The 22,141-nt window shown below is 50.0% G+C and overlaps 1 protein-coding gene across 1 annotated transcript; it reads left to right on the top strand.

The window, feature by feature from the left end:
* The first annotated feature begins 2,737 nt into the window (after positions 1-2,737).
* LOC142245795 (fibrinogen-like protein 1-like protein) lies at positions 2,738-21,890 on the top strand. Its single transcript, XM_075318760.1, has 4 exons — positions 2,738-2,854; positions 15,710-15,774; positions 17,498-17,676; positions 21,053-21,890. The coding sequence occupies exons 1-4, from the start codon at positions 2,753-2,755 to the stop codon at positions 21,754-21,756; spliced, it is 1,050 nt and encodes a 349-aa protein (XP_075174875.1). The 5' UTR covers positions 2,738-2,752; the 3' UTR covers positions 21,757-21,890.
* The last annotated feature ends 251 nt before the right edge of the window (positions 21,891-22,141 follow it).

The following is a 22,141-nucleotide window of genomic DNA, read 5'->3' as shown; positions in this document are numbered from 1 at the left end:
AGAGAAGCTCCCGCCGCCTGCCATACAGGTGAAGACAGTGAGTACAGCAGTGCCCCCTAGAGAAGCTCCCGCCGCCTGCCATACAGGTGAAGACAGTGAGTACAGCAGTGCCCCTCAGAGAAGCTCCCACCGCCTGCCATACAGGTGAAGACAGTGAGTACAGCAGTGCCCCCTAGAGAAGCTCCCGCCGCCTGCCATACAGGTGAAGACAGTGAGTACAGCAGTGCCCGTTAGAGAAGCTCCCGCCGCCTGTCATACAGGTGAAGACAGTGAGTACAGCAGTGCCCCTTACAGAAGCTCCCGCCGCCTGCCATACAGGTGAAGACAGTGAGTACAGCAGTGCCCCCTAGAGAAGCTCCCGCCGCCTGCCATACAGGTGAAGACAGTGAGTACAGCAGTGCCCCTTAGAGAAGCTCCCGCCGCCTGCCTTACAGGTGAAGACAGTGAGAACAGCAGTGCCCCTTACAGAAGCTCCCGCCGCCTGCCATACAGGTGAAGACAGTGAGTACAGCAGTGCCCCTAGAGAAGCTCCCGCCGCCTGCCATACAGGTGAAGACAGTGAGTACAGCAGTGCCCCTCAGAGAAGCTCCCGCCGCCTGCCATACAGGTGAAGACAGTGAGTACAGCAGTGCCCCTTAGAGAAGCTCCCGCCGCCTGCCATACAGGGGAAGACAGTGAGTACAGCAGTGCCCCTCAGAGAAGCTCCCGCCGCTTGCCATACAGGTGAAGACAGTGAGTACAGCAGTGCCCCTCAGAGAAGCTCCCGCCGCCTGCCATACAGGTGAAGACAGTGAGTACAGCAGTGCCCCCTAGAGAAGCTCCCGCCGCCTGCCATACAGGTGAAGACAGTGAGTACAGCAGTGCCCCTTACAGAAGCTCCCGCCGCCTGCCATACAGGTGAAGACAGTGAGTACAGCAGTGCCCCCTAGAGAAGCTCCCGCCGCCTGCCATACAGGTGAAGACAGTGAGTACAGCAGTGCCCCTTACAGAAGCTCCCGCCGCCTGCCATACAGGTGAAGACAGTGAGTACAGCAGTGCCCCTTAGAGAAGCTCCCGCCGCCTGCCATACAGGTGAAGACAGTGAGTACAGCAGTGCCCCTTACAGAAGCTCCCGCCGCCTGCCATACAGGTGAAGACAGTGAGTACAGCAGTGCCCCTTAGAGAAGCTCCCGCCACCTGCCATACAGGTGAAGACAGTGAGTACAGCAGTGCCCCTTAGAGAAGCTCCCGCCGCCTGCCATACAGGTGAAGACAGTGAGTACAGCAGTGCCCCCTAGAGAAGCTCCCGCCGCCTGCCATACAGGGGAAGACAGTGAGTACAGCAGTGCCCCCTAGAGAAGCTCCCGCCGCCTGCCATACAGGTGAAGACAGTGAGTACAGCAGTGCCCCCTAGAGAAGCTCCCGCCGCCTGCCATACAGGTGAAGACAGTGAGTACAGCAGTGCCCCCTAGAGAAGCTCCCGCCGCCTGCCATACAGGTGAAGACCGTGAGAGAGGGTCAAGGTATAGCTCCAGGCAGCCTAGTACCAAGGAGAGACATAGCACAGAAGGGAGGTTACACAACTGACCTGGTGCAGAGATCCTGAACTGTTCCCAGATCACCAAAAACTGTCACATCAGAAACTGAACCCCTTTTTAACACCTACAAGTAACACCTGGCCAGAGGTAATGAATTGGTGTGACGCACTTTATTTCTTCATCTGAGGAGCCATAGGCTGCTGCACTAAAGTGACAGTGAAAAGGCTGTGAAGAAAAACCGCCATATCTGTGTACTACTAAAACTGCCCTGGGGACCCCGCTTCACCTACGGGAAGCGTAAACAACTGGCTGCCTAACCATCACCCCAGAGGTCTGACCTGCAGCCCCAGTAACCATACTGGAACCGTAGGTGGCGTCACAAAATACTTTTATTTATTTATTTATTTTTCTTTATTATTTTTTTATTTTTATTATTTATTGACTTTCAGCGACCACCAGGGCCACGGAACCGGGCACAGGCCCCCGTGACATAATCCCATTTCCCATTAACCAACACCCGGAACCAAGTACCCCACGGCCCTGGGGCGGGTCAGTTGAAAGCCATGAGGAAAGCGGGAGCAGAGCGCTGTCTACTCCACGCTCCACTCCACTCACCGCTGCCTCCTCCATCATTCTGCCAGTGAGTCTGTGTAGCGCCCCTGAACTCCTCAGGGCACAACAAGGAACTGCATCCTCTGGGGATGCAGGACCTCCCCCTGGGACCTGGAGTATTAGTGCCGATACCACCAACACACATCTAAAATCCTAGTTCTCCTCTCCACACTGGGCATAAAGGGTTAACCATGTAATGGGATGGTCGCCATGGGAACAAGTCCCTGGGTTTAGCCAGCCTGGTGGGAGGGGTCAGAGAGTCTGAAGAGGGGAGCACACAGGAGAGGTGTGTGGACGTGCCTGAGCTGGGTCCGTGTAACAGTGACCCCGGGCATAGGAGAGAAGTCGCCAGGATGGGTACCAGGATACCGCTGGGACCGGAGCACGCACGGGGTACAGGGCCCTAGGTCAAATGTCAAGTTTTAAACAGTTTGGCAAATACCTGCCCGGTGAGGACACCTTCACGGATTTCACCTAACCAAATAATCTGGGGGCATCAGCAGTAAACTAGGATTGGGGTTCGGACACTTACCTCCCCACAGGGTCCGCAATGCCCGCCGTACGGAGAAGGAGACTACACCCCAAAAGGGACAGTCGGCGCCCAAACACTCCATGGGGGCACTATGGGGACTCAATCTACAGAGAGTGCCGAGGACAGACCAACTTGGGTCACTACATCGGCACTGGTCCTCCTGGGACCGGAACCAGCAAGCCGAGGGTCCACAGTGAGTAGAGACTGTTAAAGACAACCTGGTGTGGTCTCCGTTATTATACACCATACATCTCCCAGGCACAGCCTACCTGCGGAGGGCCTACCATCACAGCTGCCACTACTACCAGCCCTGGGAGTACCCACGTTGAACAGCGGCAATTCTCCATTTTTAAACGCAACCCACAGGTGGCGCCACGACCATTAATTCTATTATCCCCTGTAAATACCCCCTTTTATTAAGCGTCCCAAGAGCACGGGACCGGGCAATGGCCACCAGAGTGACATCCCCGTTTGCAGCCGCCCGGGACCGAGTACCCCTTTCCCTGGGCGACACATCTGAGATCTGACACTGCAATGGCGTCTCTTCATTGTGCCCACTGTGCAGAGCAGTGAAGACAAAGCTTCAGAACACACCCTGCCGAGATTGGAGCAGCGGGCGACCGCGGAGAGGGGAGTATTTATTAAATTAGTGAGTACATGATGGCCAGAATACTACATGGATGACTATGGGGTGCATTATACTATATGGAGGACTATGAGGTGCATTATACTATATGGAGGACTATGGGGTGCATTATACTATATGGAGGACTATGAGGTGCATTATACTATGTGGAGGACTATGGGGTGCATTATACTATATGGAGGACTATGAGGTGCATTATACTATATGGAGGACTATGAGGTGCATTATACTATGTGGAGGACTATGGGGTGCATTATACTATATGGAGGACTATGAGGTGCATTATACTATGTGGAGGACTATGGGGTGCATTATACTATATGGAGGACTATGAGGTGCATTATACTATGTGGAGGCCTATGGGGTGCATTATACTATATGGAGGACTATGAGGTGCATTATACTATGTGGAGGACTATAGGGTGCATTATACTATATGGAGGACTATGAGGTGCATTATACTATATGGAGGACTATGGGGTGCATTATACTATGTGGAGGACTATGAGGTGCATTATACTATGTGGAGGACTATGGGGTGCATTATACTATATGGAGGACTATGAGGTGCATTATACTATATGGAGGACTATGGGGTGTGCATTATACTATATGGAGGACTATGGGGTGCATTATACTATATGGAGGACTATGGGGTGTGCATTATACTATATGGAGGACTATGGGGTGTGCATTATACTATATAGAGGATCCTAATGGGCATTATACTATATGGAGGATTTTGGGGTGCATTATACTACACGGAGGACTTTGGGGTGCATTATACTATATGGAGGACTATGGGGGAGCATTATACTATATGGAGGACTATGGGGGAGCATTATACTATATGGAGGACTATGGGGGAGCATTATACTATATGGAGGACTATGGGAATGCATTATACTATATGGAGGACTATGTGGGTGCATTATACTATAAGGAGGACTATAGGGGAGCATTATACTATATGGAGGACTATGGGAATTCATTATATTATATGGAGGACTATGTGGGTGCATTATACTATATGGAGGACTATGTGGGTGCATTATACTATATGGAGGACTATGTGGGTGCATTATACTGTATGGAGGACTATGGGGTGCATTATACTATATGGAGGACTATGGGGTGTGCATTATACTATATGTAGGACTATGGGGTGTGCATTATACTATATAGAGGACCCTAACAGGCATTATACTATATGGAGGATTTTGGGGTGCATTATACTACACGGAGGACTTTGGGGTGCATTATACTATATGGAGGACTATGGGGCAGCATTATACTATATGGAGGACTATGGGGGAGCATTATACTATATGGAGGACTATGGGGGAGCATTATACTATATGGAGGACTATGGGAATGCATTATACTATATGGAGGACTATGTGGGTGCATTATACTATAAGGAGGACTATGTGGTGCATTATACTATATGGAGGACTATGGGAATTCATTATACTATATGGAGGATTATGTGGCTCCATTATACTATATGGAGGACTATGGGTTGAGCATAGTACTACATGGATGACTGTGGGCTATGCATTATACTATAAGAAGGACTATGAGGTGCATTATACTATATGGAGGACTATGGGGTGTGCATTATACTATATAGAGGACCCTAACAGGCATTATACTATATGGATGATTTTGGGGTGCATTATACTACACGGAGGACTTTGGGGTGCATTATACTATATGGAGGACTATGGGGGAGCATTATACTATATGGAGCACTATGGGGGAGCATTATACTATATGGAGGACTATGGGAATGCATTATACTATATGGAGGACTATGTGGGTGCATTATACTATATGGAGGACTATGTGGCTCCATTATACTATATGGAGGACTATGGGTTGAGCATAATACTACATGGATGAACTATGATTGGATACAAGGGAGGAAGAAGTCATTCATTGTGCCAAGGTGCCTACATGCCTTAACGTTAGAAGTACAGAAGTAATCAAAATGCACAAGTGTGCAGGTAAAAATTCTTTTAATGAACAATGAGTACAGTACAAAGGCATAGAAATGAGTATAAATAAGTTATACAGACATAGGGGGTGATAAAAACACCACATGTGAATGCATGCAAAATGTGTCAATAAAGTTACTTGTAGCTCACTGGCATGGTCAGTGCTGAGGACAAATTACACCATCGTGCAGACAAGAAAGTACCAGCCGAATACATGAACAAGCCGGCTACACATCATAGGTTAACAATTGATAATACAGCAGAAGACCAGAGGCCAGTATAGAGCTTACCAGAGCGACAAGAGCGTGCAGACACACACAGGGGAGGTCCCGACACGTGTTTCGTGTAGCCGGCTTGTTCATGTATTCGGCTGGTACTTTCTTGTCTGCACGATGGTGTAATTTGTCCTCAGCACTGACCATGCCAGTGAGCTACAAGTAACTTTATTGACACATTTTGCATGCATTCACATGTGGGGTTTTTATCACCCCCTATGTCTGTATAACTTATTTATACTCATTTCTATGCCTTTGTACTGTACTCATTGTTCATTAAAAGAATTTTTACCTGCACACTTGTGCATTTTGATTACTTCTGTACTTCTAACGTTAAGGCATGTAGGCACCTTGGCACAATGAATGACTTCTTCCTCCCTTGTATCCAATTATGCTTCCAGAAGTCAGTGCCTTTTACTACTGTTAAGATCCGGCTTTACTGTTCTATGGTTTTCATATGGATGAACTATGAGGTGCATTATACTATAAGGAGGACTATGGGGTGCATTGTAGTATATGGAGGACTATAGGGGGCATTATACTATAAGGAGGACTATGAGGTGCATTATACTATAAGGAGGACTATGGGGTGCATTATAGTATATGGAGGACTATAGGGGGCATTATACTATAAGGAGGACTATGAGGTGCATTATAGTATATGGAGGACTATAGGGTGCATTATATGGGGAATTATGGGCTGTGCATTATACCACGGATGGGGCGGGTCAAAGGTTGTTCAGATGGTAAATGATCCATATTCCATGAATAGGAATTCCCATTTTCATAGATTGATATTGTTGGATTTTACAAACAATTTATCAATTGATCACTTATTAAATCTGAAGCTGTTCTTGAGATATTAACACTTTGCTTACATCTGGTTGCCTAGGAGACCGACCTCCGCTGCTGTCTATCTTGTAAGCTCTGTGCTGAATTTGTCTGGAATTAGGAGGTAACAGCGCTGTCCAGTGATCCTGGACAGCTTCAGCGCTTACAAGTGCAATAGAAAAGAGCTTGTAAGCGCTGCGCATGTTCTGCTGTCTGGTGTTAATATGTGAAGAATGGCTAAAAAATTTAAAGCAGTAAATTGAAAAATTGCTTTGTATTTAGAAATCCTTTATAAAAACACACAATCATGAAGATGGGAAAAACCCTACAATATTTGTCCCTGTGAAATAAGCAACAGCATATTTATTGGGCGGCTTTATCCGCCCCCTGTACAGAAATATCGTGCCCATTCAGCTACAGCTGAGCCCTGTTATTACTTCAAGGAAGATAAGTGTGTGGGGGAAGGGCGGGGAGGAAGGACAGAAGGAGAACTACAATACGTGTGCCAATTTACACAGGGTGTCAGCATTGAATGTGACACTGACAAGTGATAGTTTGCCGCCTACCAGTATACAGTCATATGAAAAAGTTTGTGCACCCCTATTAATGGTAACCTTTTTTCTTTATAACAATTTGGGTTTTTGCTATTTCAGTTTCATATATCTAATAACTGATGGACTGAGTAATATTTCTGGATTGAAATGAGGTTTATTGCACTAACAGAAAATGTGCAATACGCATTTAAACAAAATTTGACCGGTGCAAAAGTATGGGCACCCTTATCAATTTCTTGATTTGAACCCTCCTAACTACTTTTTACTGACTTAGTAAAGCACTAAATTGGTTTTGTAACCTCATTGAGGTTTGAGCTTCATAGGCAGGTGCATCCAATCATGAGAAAAGGTATTTAAGGTGGCCACTTGCAAGTTGTTCTCCTATTTGAATCTCCTATGAAGAGTGGCATCATGGGCTCCTCAAAACAACTCTCAAATGATCTGAAAACAAAGATTATTCAGCATAGTTGCTCAGGGGAAGGTACAAAAAGTTGTCTCAGAGATTTAAGCTGTCAGTTTCCACTGTGAGGAACATAGTAAGGAAATGGAAGAACACAGGTACAGTTCTTGTTAAGCCCAGAAGTGGCAGGCCAAGAAAAATATCAGAAAGGCAGAGAAGAAGAATGGTGAGAACAGTCAAGGACAATCCACAGACCACCTCCAAAGACCTGCAGCATCATCTTGCTGCAGATGGTGTCAATGTGTTATTGGTCAACAATACAGCGCACGTCGCACAAGGAGAAGCTGTATGGGAGTGTTGCGAAAGAAGCCGTTTCTGCAAGCACGCCACAAACAGAGTCGCCTGAGGTATGCAAAAGCACATTTGGACAAGCCAGTTACATTTTGGAAGAAGGTCCTGTGGACTGATGAAACAAAGATTGAGTTGTTTGGTCATACAAAAAGGCGTTATGCATGGAGGCAAAAAAACACGGCATTCCAGGAAAAGCACTTGCTACCCACAGTAAAATTTGGTGGAGGTTCCATCTTGCTTTGGGGCTGTGTGGCCAATGCCGGCACCGGGAATCTTGTTAAAGTTGAGGGTCGCATGGATTCAACTCAGTATCAGCAGATTCTTGACAATAATGTGCAAGAATCAGTGACGAAGTTGAAGTTACGCAGGGGATGGATATTTCAGCAAGACAATGATCCAAAACACCGCTCCAAATCTACTCAGGCATTCATGCAGAGGAACAATTACAATGTTCTGGAATGGCCATCCCAGTCCCCAGACCTGAATATCATTGAACATCTGTGGGATGAAATTTTTAGGCCACGCCCCCTAACCACACCCATTTCACAGTCACGCCCATATCCACTCCCCATCCACACCCATTCAGCATGGACACGCAGGCAGCCGGCGGGCCTCCAGCATGGACACGCAGGGAGCCACAGTGAGGCGGCCGGTCGCCCACACAGTGAGGTGGCCGGTCGCCTTCACAGACAGGCGGCAGGGGGACGCCCGCACAGACAGGCGGCAGGGGGGCGCCCGCACAGACAGGCGGCAGGGGGGCGCCCGCACAGACAGGCGGCCGGGGGGCGCCCGCACAGACAGGTGGCCGGGGGGCGCCCGCACAGACAGGCGGCCGGGGGGCGCCCGCACAGAAAGGCGGCCGGCCGACCGCACAGACAGGCGGCTGGCCGACCGCACAGAGAGGCTCCGGCCGGGGGTGAGGGGGGGAGGGAGGGAAATCAGCGCTGGGGAGATTTTACTGTACCAGCAGCAGCACAGGCAGCGCTCCTCTCTGTTATGCCACGTCTACTGGGATGGTAGGAGGGAAAAGCAGGGAGGCGGAGAGAGAGTGGGTGGGCGGAGCCCGGGAGCCGGCCGTCCCGATCGTGGCAACGGGACAAACAACGTAAAGCGTGAAAGTCCCGCTGTATCTGGGACGGTTGGGAGGTATGGGGTAAGGGATAAAGACACTGACACTCGGGGTACAGGATAATGACGCTGACACTTGGCTCTCACCCACAGCACCCTGAAATCCCTCTATCAGCACCCAGCTTTCCTATGTTCTCATATTTATCTTGTCCTCAGCACCCAGCTTTCCCATATCAGAGCATGAGAAAGCTGGGTGCTGAGAGATGTATATCAGAGCATGGGAAAGCTGGGTGCTGAGAGATGTATATCAGAACATGGGAAAGCTGGGTGCTGAGAGATGTATAGCAGAACATGGGAAAGCTGGGTGCTGAGAGATGTATAGCAGAGCATGGGAAAGCTGGGTACTGAGAGATGTACAGCAGAGCATGGGAAAGCTGGGTGCTGAGAGATGTACAGCAGAGCATGGGAAAGCTGGGTGCTGAGAGATGTATATCAGAACATGGGAAAGCTGGGTGCTGAGAGATGTATATCAGAACATGGGAAAGCTGGGTGCTGAGAGATGTATATCAGAACATGGGAAAGCTGGGTGCTGAGAGATGTAAATCACAACATGGGAAAGCTGGGTGCTGAGAGATGTATATCAGAACATGGGAAAGCTGGGTGCTGAGAGATGTATATCAGAACATGGGAAAGCTGGGTGCTGAGAGATGTATAGCAGAGCATGGGAAAGCTGGGTGCTGAGAGATGTATAGCAGAGCATGGGAAAGCTGGGTACTGAGAGATGTATATCAGAACATGGGAAAGCTGGGTGCTGAGAGATGTATATCAGAACATGGGAAAGCTGGGTGCTGAGAGATGTATAGCAGAGCATGGGAAAGCTGGGTGCTGAGAGATGTATAGCAGAGCATGGGAAAGCTGGGTGCTGAGAGATGTATAGCAGAACATGGGAAAGCTGGGTGCTGAGAGATGTATATCAGAACATGGGAAAGCTGGGTGCTGAGAGATGTATAGCAGAGCATGGGAAAGCTGGGTGCTGAGAGATATACAGCAGAGCATGGGAAAGCTGGGTGCTGAGAGATGTATAGCAGAGCATGGGAAAGCTGGGTGCTGAGAGATGTATATCAGAACATGGGAAAGCTGGGTGCTGAGAGATGTATATCAGAACATGGGAAAGCTGGGTGCTGAGAGATGTATAGCAGAGCATGGGAAAGTTGGCTGCTGAGGGAAAGAGCCTTTTTCCCTCAGCACAAAACATTTCCATCCCATACTTGTATCTTTGTCCCCCCTGTATAAAGTTCTCAAAATACTATAACAGCCCCCACATAGCCTTCCAAATAATTGTATAAAGGGTCTCACATAACCCTTCATATATTAGAATGCAGATACATAGCCCTCCATATATTATAATGCACCCCCATAATCTTCCATGTATAAAGTAGCCCTTCAATTATAATGCATTTCCCATAGTTCTCCATGTATTAAAATTCACCCCATAGTTCTCCATATATTATACTGCACCACATAGTCCTCCATGTTTTATAATGCACTTCCATAGTCCATGTATAAGGTAGCCTCCATAGTCCTCCATATATTATAATGCAGCCCCCATAGTCCTATATGTATTATAACACAACCCCATAAAACTTCAGATGGTATTATGCAGCCCCATACTCCTCCATGTATAATTCACCCCTATATTCCATGTATAAGGTGTCCCTTCATTTTGTATTATACAGCCCCCCCGACCTCCATTTTAATGCAGCCCTATAGACCTCCAGTATAATGCAGCCTCATAGACCTCTATGTATATTACACCTCTATATTCAATGTATAAGGTGTCCTTCATGTTTATTATGCAGCCTCACCAGGCCTCCATATATAATAATGCAGCCAACCTCTCCAGGCCTCCATGTATAATATAGCAGCCAGCCTCCCAGGCCTCCATGTATAATATAGCAGCCAGCCTCCCCAGGCCTCCATGTATAATAATGCAGCCAGCCTCCCCAGGCCTCCATGTATAATAATGCAGCCAGCCTCCCCAGGCCTCCATGTATAATAATGCAGCCAGCCTCCCCAGGCCTCCATGTATAATAATGCAGCCAGCCTCCCCAGGCCTCCATGTATAATAATGCAGCCAGCCTCCCCAGGCCTCCATGTATAATAATGCAGCCAGCCTCCCCAGGCCTCCATGTATAATAATGCAGCCAGCCTCCCCAGGCCTCCATGTATAATAATGCAGCCAGCCTCCCCAGGCCTCCATGTATAATAATGCAGCCAGCCTCCCCAGGCCTCCATGTATAATAATGCAGCCAGCCTCCCCAGGCCTCCATGTATAATAATGCAGCCAGCCTCCCCAGGCCTCCATGTATAATAATGCAGCCAGCCTCCCCAGGCCTCCATGTATAATAATGCAGCCAGCCTCCCCAGACCTCCATGTATAATAATGCAGCCAGCCTCCCCAGGCCTCCATGTATAATAATGCAGCCAGCCTCCCCAGGCCTCCATGTATAATAATGCTGCCAGCCTCCCCAGGCCTCCATGTACAGTATCATGCAGCCTCCCCACCCCAGGCCTCCTTGTACAGTATCAGGCAGCCTCCCCACCCCAGGCCTCCTTGTACAGTATCAGGCAGCCTCCCCACCCCAGGCCTCCATGTACAGTATCATGCAGCCTCCCCACCCCAGGCCTCCATGTACATTATCATCCAGCCTTCCCACCCCAGGCCTCCATGTACAGTATCATGCAGCCTCCCCACCCCAGGCCTCCTTGTACAGTATCAGGCAGCCTCCCCACCCCAGGCCTCCATGTACAGTATCATGCAGCCTCCCCACCCCAGGCCTCCATGTACAGTATCAGGCAGCCTCCCCACCCCAGGCCTCCATGTACAGTATCATCCAGCCTTCCCACCCCAGGCCTCCATGTACAGTATCATGCAGCCTCCCCACCCCAGGCCTCCTTGTACAGTATCAGGCAGCCTCCCCACCCCAGGCCTCCATGTACAGTATCATGCAGCCTCCCCTCCCCAGGCCTCCTTGTACAGTATCAGGCAGCCTCCCCACCCCAGGCCTCCATGTACAGTATCATGCAGCCTCCCCACCCCAGGCCTCCATGTACAGTATCAGGCAGCCTCCCCACCCCAGGCCTCCATGTACAGTATCAGGCAGCCTCCCACACCAGGCCTCCTTGTACAGTATCAGGCAGCCTCCCCACCCCAGGCCTCCTTGTACAGTATCAGGCAGCCTCCCCACCCCAGGCCTCCTTGTACAGTATCAGGCAGCCTCCCCACCCCAGGCCTCCTTGTACAGTATCAGGCAGCCTCCCCACCCCAGGCCTCCATGTACAGATGCAGCCTCCCCACCCCAGGCCTCCATGTACAGATGCAGCCTCCCCACCCCAGGCCTCCATGTACAGTATAATGCAGCCTCCCCACTCCAGGCCTCTGACCACCGTGTACTCATATATATATAAAAAAAAAAAACAAGTACTCACCGCTCTCCTCCTTCCACTGCTGCTCTGTCCTGACGTCTCCTTGTTCCACTGATGCTGTACTCCCGAGTCCCTGCTCTCCTCCTTCCACTGCTGCTCGTCCTCCCGGTGCTGCGGTCGGCGGCGTCCTCCCTCCCTGCGCTCTGTGCACTCAGCACAGCAGTCGCACAGGAGTGACGTCACCGCGCAGGCACAGGGGGAGTATGATGATGCAGAGCGGCGCCGGCCGCTCTATGCTTCATTATTACTGTGCGCGGTGACGGGGGAGGGGGGGCCCCGGTGCCGCCGCTGACATCGGGCAGGAGGGCCCGGTGTCGGGGGCGGCAGCGGGTCATATAGTGGGCGCGTGCACTGTGATAGATCAGCGCAGCTTCTCTCTCACTGAGAGGAGCTGGCTGCTGATCTGCCGGGTCCCCGCGGGCCCCAAACCGCCCGGGCCCGGTCGCGATCGCGACCGCTGCGACCGCGGTAGTTACGCCACTGTGTCTGCCTATCCACATACCTCCACCCATGGGTGTGTCCCATATGTTATAGTGGTGTCTGTTTGACACATGGTCAGTGTGCGGAGGTTGTTATACCTCCGGAAGGATCCTCTGTGAGCGGATTCGCTTGTCCTGACCGGGGCAGTGTATGGAGACTGCTGAGAACTCCACAGGGGATACGGCTAGGGAGAAGTTGTATCTGAGCCTGTGCAGGTGTAAAGAGGCCTGGTGTCATGTTCCCGGAGAGCGCTTTGTGAGGCTGAATAAACCTGCTCGAACTTTTTAAGTAAAAGTCTTCCTGACGTTACCTCAAGGAGCAGAGCGCGTGACCCCATCATTTCCAGTTTCACCCTGAAGTTGACATCTTTGTTTTTTCAACTCTTCTTTTTTATTAGTTTGTCGTAACACGGAGGTGAACAAAATCCGTCCTTAGTATATGACCCTCAGTAGTCACCTCACACTGATCAGAGAGCTAATGGGTTAATCTATATACAGTATATAAAGCAGAAAATGTCCTGAAGGATCTGAAAACGTCTCACAGTCAGACTGTCCAGAGCAGCCAATCAGAGAGCAGCTTTCATCTTTATGTGAGGCAATTCTCATAAAAGAGGCTCCAGTTACTTCTGCAGTGGTTAAAGACAAGAACAATCTTCCTGTGAGACAATCTTCATAAATGAGGCCCCAGTTACTTCTGCAGTAGCTATAGGCAACCAGAATGATCTTACTGTGAGACAATTCTCATAAATGAGGCCCCAGTTACTTCTGCAGTAGCTATAGGCAACCAGAATGATCTTACTGTGAGACAATTCTCATAAATGAGGCCCCAGTTACTTCTGCAGTAGCTATAGGCAACCAGAATGATCTTACTGTGAGACAATTCTCATAAATGAGGCCCCAGTTACTTCTGCAGTAGCTATAGGTAACCAGAATGATCTTACTGTGAGACAATTCTCATAAATGAGGCCCCAGTTACTTCTGCAGTGGCTATAGGTAACCAGAACGATCTTACTGTGAGGCAATGCTCATAAATGAGAGTCCAGTTACTTCTGCAGTAGCTATAGGCAACCAGAACGATCTTACTGTGAGGCAATTCTCATAAAAGAGGCCCCAGTTACTTCTGCAGTAGCTATAGGCAACCAGAACGCTCTTACTGTGAGGCAATTCTCATAAAAGAGGCCCCAGTTACTTCTGCAGTAGCTATAGGCAACCAGAACGATCTTACTGTGAGGCAATTCTCATAAATGAGAGTCCAGTTACTTCTGCAGTAGCTATAGGCAACCAGAATGATCTTACTGTGAGGCAATGCTCATAAATGAGAGTCCAGTTACTTCTACAGTAGCTATAGGCAACAAGAATGATCTTACTGTGAGGCAATGTCCATAAATGAGAGTTCAGTTACTTCTGCAGTGGCTATAGACAACCAGAACGATCTTACTGTGAGACAATGCTCATAAATGAGAGTCCAGTTACTTCTGCAGTGGCTATAGACAACCAGAACGATCTTACTGTGAGACAACGCTCATAAATGAGAGTCCAGTTACTTCTGCAGTGGCTATAGACAACCAGAATGATCTTACTGTGAGGCAATGCTCATAAATGAGTCCAGTTACTTCTGCAGTAGCTATAGACAACCAGAACGATCTTACTGTGAGGCAATTCTCATAATGAGGCTCCAGTTACTTCTGCAGTGGCTATAGACAACCAAAACGATCTTACTGTGAGGCAATGTCCATAAATGAGAGTCCAGTTACTTCTGCAGTGGCTATAGACAACCAGAACGATCTTACTGTGAGGCAATGCTCATAAATGAGAGTCCATTTACTTCTGCAGTGGCTATAGGCAACCAGAACGATCTTACTGTGAGACAATGCTCATAAATGAGAGTCCAGTTACTTCTGCAGTGGCTATAGACAACCAGAACGATCTTACTGTGAGACAATGCTCATAAATTAGAGTCCAGTTACTTCTGCAGTGGCTATAGGTAACCAGAACGATCTTACTGTGAGACAATGCTCATAAATGAGAGTCCAGTTACTTCTGCAGTGGCTATAGGCAACCAGAACGATCTTACTGTGAAACAATGCTCATAAATGAGGCCCCAGTTACTTCTGCAGTGGCTATAGGCAACCAGAACGATCTTACTGTGAGACAATGCTCATAAATGAGGCCCCAGTTACTTCTGCAGTAGCTATAGACAACCAGAACGATCTTACTGTGAGACAATGCTCATAAATGAGTCCAGTTACTTCTGCAGTAGCTATAGGCAACCAGAACGATCTTACTGTGAGGCAATCTTCATAGATGAGGCCGCAGTTACTTCTGCTTGGTGACAGTCGTTGCTATACAGGTTGCCTCATCTTAGTGACTATATGAGCAACTCTTTGGGCGCCGTTACTTTAATGCTTTAAGACTCTTCATAAACTGTTTTTTGCATTCTATACACATTCACCCATTTTTCCCTTTATTTCTATAGAGCCTGAATTCGGGGGTCAAGTCTCGTGAATGGGGGGGATGAGTTTTAGTATTTGCAGTATTTGTAATCTGGTGTTAGACGGCCGAGGAACATGTCGCTCAGAACGCGTGAGATCTGCTGTGCTGCTTTATATCTGTAGCTTGTGTTTCAGCCGGGGTCACACGTGCTGCATTACACGAGGGTTTATAAACTCCCGGGGGGATATTTCAGGGGGGCCAGGGCTTGAGCAGTGAGTGCCCCCGACCGTGCAGGAGCCTCTGCTTTTATATTGGATGGACCTGGAAAGGGTGAGTCGTCTTCATGAGGACCGGGGGAGGGGGAGGCCGCGTCTTATCACCTTCCTTTATCACCAGCGCCCGTTTATGATGGCAGCCGGAGCCCGGGCGCTGCGATCATTTTATAGATTTCATTTATCGTAAACTCTGATCACAAACATCTCCAGGATCTTCCCCCAAAATTTACTGACCTATAAAATCTTGCAGGAGATTTATATGAGAGCGGCGCGGCCCCGGAGACGCTGCGAGGAGCAGGTGCCGGCGATCACGACGTAAGTACCCCGGGTAAGATGTGTATACGGTGTGTATATAGTGATACTCTGCGGTAATATAATCCTTATAGAAGCTTGGACCATCCAGTCTGCAGCTTCCAATCTATTGCAGTTTTGCAATTCTATTGCATTATCAAGATCTCTGCTTTCTGTCAGTGAATGGGAATATTGGGAACAAACCATGACTGTCTAATAAATAGGTGAGATGCTCCAAATTGATCCACCATCATGTGCCATTGCTATATTGAACTTGGCTTCTCTTTCTGACATCACAAATTTTGTAAAAAGTCATCTTTGCCTAAAAATACTCCCACATTAATCCTGGACAGCTGCAGGCTGACATTTGTAGGCTGAGGGGGCCCAATAACCATGGGTCTCCCCAGCCTGAGAATACCAGACCCCAGCTGTTGGGCTTTATCTTGGTTGGGTATCAAAATTGGGGGGGGGGGGGGAGACCGCACGCCAGTTTTTAGAATGATTTAAATATTAACAAAAAAAAAAGCCGCATGTGGTTCCTCCTATTTTGATACACAACCAAGATAAGCTCATGGCCGGGGGCTGCAGCCTGTAGCGTAGGCTTTATTTGTGCTGGGTATCAGAATATGGGGGACTCTATGATAATTTATTTTTACTGTATGCTATGACCCACAGACCGGGTCTGTGATTGGAAGCGTTAGGCACGTTGTCACTCAGGGTGGGGGCGCTGTCCGACTGCAACCAATCACAGACGCTGGTAGGTGGGGAAAGCAGCGCATATGGATGAGCCTAATGAGCGGCCCAGGAGAGGAATGAGCAGCTGCGGGAACAGTTACAGCCGCACCGGAGACTCAGTACGTGTAGCACACTTGCTTTATTATTATTTTTTCTTTATTTTTACTTTATTTTATTGTTTTTAATTTCCTGAGTGCCCGATCCTGAGAATCCAGGCTCCGGTCCGGCACTCGGGTAGCATTGAACCCGCTGGGGTCAGATTTTACAGTCCGGTCTGAAAAAAACGGCATCAAATCAGAATTGCCATAAATTCACCAAATCCGTGCCATCATTACAAGCATTTTTTTTATTTAATTATATTTTTTTTAATTTTTTTTTTTTACATTTGCAGGCTCTCAGGGACAAGGTGCAGTTTTTGGAGCAGTTTTTGGTGCAGTTTTGATGTCTCAAAGGTGCAGTTTTTTTGTGACAACACAACTGCAGTGTGTGCATGTAGCCTAAAGCAGAATCCATAAAGTCACAGTGAGGACATTTCCGTGAGATCCCATCCACTTTGTTTAATCTATTAAATGCACAAGATTTTCTGCACCAAAAAACCCTGCAGCTTTTCCACATTGTGGGAACCAGCTGAAGAATCTCTCCGACTCCTCGGCTTTAGAAAATCTGCCCCATTGTTGGATACATCCAGAGACTGAGGCACAGCTGGGAGTTTGCTACTATTGTATCCAGTCCTCTGTGAGATTAATGTCTGCTCCAAACTGCCACATTTTACCAACACTGACACATTGTAACAAACCAGCGCAGGCGGCGAGTTCAGCTGATGAGTTTCTTTTATGGTGCATTACTCAGAATGGATATGATTGTTGCAAACCCTCAGAGATTAGGATTCAGCCTCTGGATGTGAACAAGGATGTTCCTATTCACTGACAGGAAGCAGAGATATGAAAACAATTGAAGTGCACAGTGCATAGGATAGTGAGACGTGGCCTGAGCTGTCCTGTGTTTTCTGCAGGATGACTCCGCTGGGGACATTTGTCCTGTTCGTCCTCTCCACCTGGACCCTTGTGAGATGTAAAGATTTCACCTTCGTGTCTCGGGAAGATTTATATTCACAGCTCGCGAACAGACACGCGCTGAGCCACGCACAGCTGCAGCAGCTGCGCAATGTGCCGGCCTCCGGGGTGTTCAGAGGTAAGAAGCGTCATCCACCATTGTCTGTACAAGCGAATACGAGGCAGTGAGTGCGGGACATAAAAACCGCAGCCTAATGCCGTGTGCACACCGCGAAATGCAGGAATGGGCGCTCCATAAAACCGCAGCCTATACCGTGTGCACACCGCGAAATGCAGGAATGTGCGCTCCATAAAACCGCAGCCTATACCGTGTGCACACCGCGAAATGCAAGAATGTGCGCTCCATAAAACCGCAGCCTATACCGTGTGCACACCGCGAAATGCAGGAATGTGCGCTCCATAAAACCGCAGCCTATACCGTGTGTACACCGCGAAATGCAAGAATGTGCGCTCCATAAAACCGCAGCCTATACCGTGTGCACACCGCGAAATGCAAGAATGTGCGCTCCATAAAACCGCAGCCTATACCGTGTGCACACCGCGAAATGCAGGAATGAGCGCTCCATAAAACCGCAGCCTAACGGCGTGTGCACACTGCGAAATGCAGGAATGGGCGCTCCATAAAACTGCAGCCTATACCGTGTGCACACCGCGAAATGCAGGAATGGGCGCTCCATAAAACCGCAGCCTAACGGCGTGTGCACACCGCGAAATGCAGGAATGGGCGCTCCATAAAACCGCAGCCTATACCGTGTGCACACCGCGAAATGCAGGAATGGGCGCTCCATAAAACCGCAGCCTATACCGTGTGCACACCGCGAAATGCAGGAATGGGCGCTCCATAAAACCGCAGCCTATACCGTGTGCACACCGCGAACTGCAAGAATGCGCGCTCCATAACCTGCGTGAAAAAAGGATAAACATGCTGAAAGGAGGGAACCGCTCCGGTCATAAACACCTCCTCGCTGCCCGGTCACACGCGGGAGCTTCTTTTAACTGCTGCAGGTCTCCAAAGAAGTCAAGTGGTTAAAATAAGTGACCGGTCCATTCTCCAGGCGGCTCCTCCTGGGATCCGCTCACTGGTCTAGGCTATGTGCGCACGTTGTGTAATTTCATACATTTACGCTGCATATTGCACTGCAGCATAACTGCATGCGTCCTGCGTCCCCAGCACAATCTATGAAGATTGTGCATAATCCATCCGCACGTTGCGGTTGAGAGCGCAGCGATTTGCATGCTGAAATTTTGATTCAAATCGCTGCGCTCAAAAAAGTAACATGTCACTTCTTTGGTGCGCTTTGGATGCTGCTCCTGCTCTGTCTATGGGAGAGGCGGCATCCAGAGCCCATGAAATCGGCATCTATTCTGCAGACACACCATCCAATCACTGCAGATTTTTCAGCATGGACACTACGCAACGTGCGCACATAGCCTAACGCTTCAAAAATCACATGCTACAGGGTGCGGGTTTTTTTACCACAGGGTGCGTTTTTGGTGCATTTTTGTGGTCAGCACAAATCTGCAGAGTGCGGACATAGCCTAAGCGTCAATGGATAAAAATAGACTTCAGCCCGTTCACACCTTTATCAGAAAACAAGACGGATGAGAAATACAAAACCGGAAATAACAAGGAGGGAAAATGGGTTCATTTCCCACAGACGAGGACTCTGCGGCGCGTTCACACCGAGTATAAAAAATAGTTTGGATTTCATCCAGAAAATGGACGATTTTTCATCTGTGTTTCTACATTAGTGATTATTGAAATTTACAAGAACAAATTCAGTTTCCTACGGTAAATTGCAATGTAAAGATCGGGTCTTGCAGCGCTGGGGTCCTGGGTTCAAATCCCACCAAAGACACCATCTGCAAGGCATTTGTATGTGCTCCCCGTGTTTGCGTGGGTTTCCTCCGGGTTCTCCGGTTTCCTCCCACACTCCAAAGACATGCAGATAGGGACTATAGATTGTGAGCCCCAATGGGGACAGTGTTGATGATGTGTGTAAAGCGCTGTGGAATTAACAGCGCTATATAAATGAATAAATTATATATATATATATATATATATATATATATATATATATATATATATATATATATATATATATATAATATATGTTTTATGGTTGATCCATATGGGATCTGATTTTTTATTTTTCACCCATATATTTGGTGAGTCTCATCCGGAGACTTGTAAATGCTGCGATCTTCTTCACCTGAACCGCCCTATAGAATAACATTGGTGTGAGCGCTGTCAGTTTTTGTCCATAGACAAGACTTGGACCGAAAATATCTTTGTGTGAACACAGCCTTGCATTGTCGCAGCATCGCATGATCGGGTGAACGTAGCCTCGTACGGTCGTGGACACGTAGCCTCGCGCGGTCGTGGGCACGCAGCCTCGCGCGGTCGTGGGCACGCAGCCTCGCGCGGTCGTGGGCACGCAGCCTCGCGCGGTCGTGGGTATGCAGCCTCACGCGGTCGTGGGTATGCAGCCTCGCGCGGTCATGGGCACGTAGCCTCGCGCGGTCGTGGGCACGCAGCCTCGCGCGGTCGTGGGCACGTAGCCTCGCGCGGTCGTGGGCACGCAGCCTCGCGCGGTCGTGGGCACGCAGCCTCGCGCGGTCGTGGGCACGCAGCCTCGCGCGGTCGTGGGCACGCAGCCTCGCGCGGTCGTGGGTATGCAGCCTCACGCGGTCGTGGGTATGCAGCCTCGCGCGGTCATGGGCACGTAGCCTCGCGCGGTCGTGGGCACGCAGCCTCGCGCGGTCGTGGGCACGTAGCCTCGCGCGGTCGTGGGCACGCAGCCTCGCGCGGTCGTGGGCACGCAGCCTCGCGCGGTCGTGGGCACGCAGCCTCGCGCGGTCGTGGGTATGCAGCCTCGCGCGGTCGTGGGCACGCAGCCTCGCGCGGTCGTGGGTATGCAGCCTCGCGCGGTCGTGGGTATGCAGCCTCGCGCGGTCGTGGGCACGCAGCTTCGCGCGGTCGTGGGCACGCAGCTTCGCGCGGTCGTGGGCACGCAGCCTCGTGCGGTCGTGGGCACGCAGCCTCGCGCGGTCGTGGGTACGCAGCCTCGCGCGGTCGTGGGCACGCAGCCTCGCGCGGTCGTGGGCACGCAGCCTCGCGCGGTCGTGGGCACGCAGCCTCGCGCGGTCGTGGGTACGCAGCCTCGCGCGGTCGTGGGTACGCAGCCTCGCGCGGTCGTGGGCACGTAGCCTCGCGCGGTCGTGGGCACGCAGCCTCGCGCGGTCGTGGGCACGCAGCCTCGCGCGGTCGTGGGCACGCAGCCTCACGCGGTCGTGGGTATGCAGCCTCGCGCGGTCGTGGGCACGCAGCCTCGCGCGGTCGTGGGCACGCAGCCTCGCGCGGTCGTGGGCACGTAGCCTCGCGCGGTCGTGGGTATGCAGCCTCGCGCGGTCGTGGGTATGCAGCCTAAATTGACTGTTTTTGTGTATATTTAAACTTTAAACTAATTCAAGGCTTTTACTCTTTTTCTTAGAACTTGTGGCCAAAGATTGCAGAGCGGCGTATCTGAACATGAGAAGAACAAGTGGTCTGTATGTGGTGTGGCCCCTGGCCTCCCCGCCCATGGTGGTCTACTGTGACCTGAGTCCGGAGGGCGCTGGCTGGACCTTCCTGCAGAGGAACTCGCTGCAGGGCTCCATGGCTTTTGGGTCTCATACCTGGGAGCAGTACAGAAATGGATTTGGTGATCTGGCGGCGGACCACTGGTTGGGCAATGACCTGATCCACCACCTCACCAAGCACGGCCCCTTCACCGTCAGGTTCCTGCTGGTCGACAGTCAGGGTAACAAGTATCATGCAGACTATTCCAGCTTCATGGTGGACAGTGAGGTTAATGACTACGCCCTGAGGTTGGGGGACTTCTCTGGGACCGCGGGGGACGCACTGACCACGGTGAATGAGACAGGGACTCACGACAACATGAAGTTCTCCACCGCAGACCGGGACAATGACCGCTGGGGCAAGAACTGTGCAGAGGCCTCCGGAGGAGGAGGGTGGTGGTTCGACAGCTGCTACTCCGCGCTCCTCAATACTGACCGCACCATCTACTGGGGGCGTCTGTGCGACGAGCGCAGAACCTGCCGGGCCACAAGTATCATGGTGAAACCAGGCCGGAAGAACTGCTCCCCTGTACCCCTGCCCGGAGCCGGGGACTATTACCCCATTCATTCCAAGTGATAGACACCCCAAAAGATCATCCCCCCCCCCCCCCTGTACAAGCCCCCCCACAGCCAGACGTGACACTGCACGAGATCTCCTCTGATTCAATGCAATAAACCAATGTAACAATAAACCTGCAGCTCACAATGAAAGTCTCCAGATTCCAGCTCTGGTTTTATTAATGCTTCATCCTTGTAGGAGAAGTTCTGTAAATTCCAAATATACTTTGTTTTGTTTTCTAATTTTTGCAAGATCTCTGCTTGCTGGGGAAAGTCTCTACTTATCTAAAAAGCCAGTATGACCCCGTCCTGCGCACACAGGGGCGGCTACAGTCACATCCATGGTACGGAAAGCCCTAAAATACCCGCTCCCACGTCACAGGTACATGGTTTATTATTTTACA

This window comes from Anomaloglossus baeobatrachus, chromosome 7 (genome assembly GCF_048569485.1).
Source record: "Anomaloglossus baeobatrachus isolate aAnoBae1 chromosome 7, aAnoBae1.hap1, whole genome shotgun sequence".
NCBI lineage: Eukaryota > Metazoa > Chordata > Amphibia > Anura > Aromobatidae > Anomaloglossus > Anomaloglossus baeobatrachus.
Note: the sequence above shows the minus strand (reverse complement) of the source record. Positions and strands in the feature narration are given on the sequence as shown.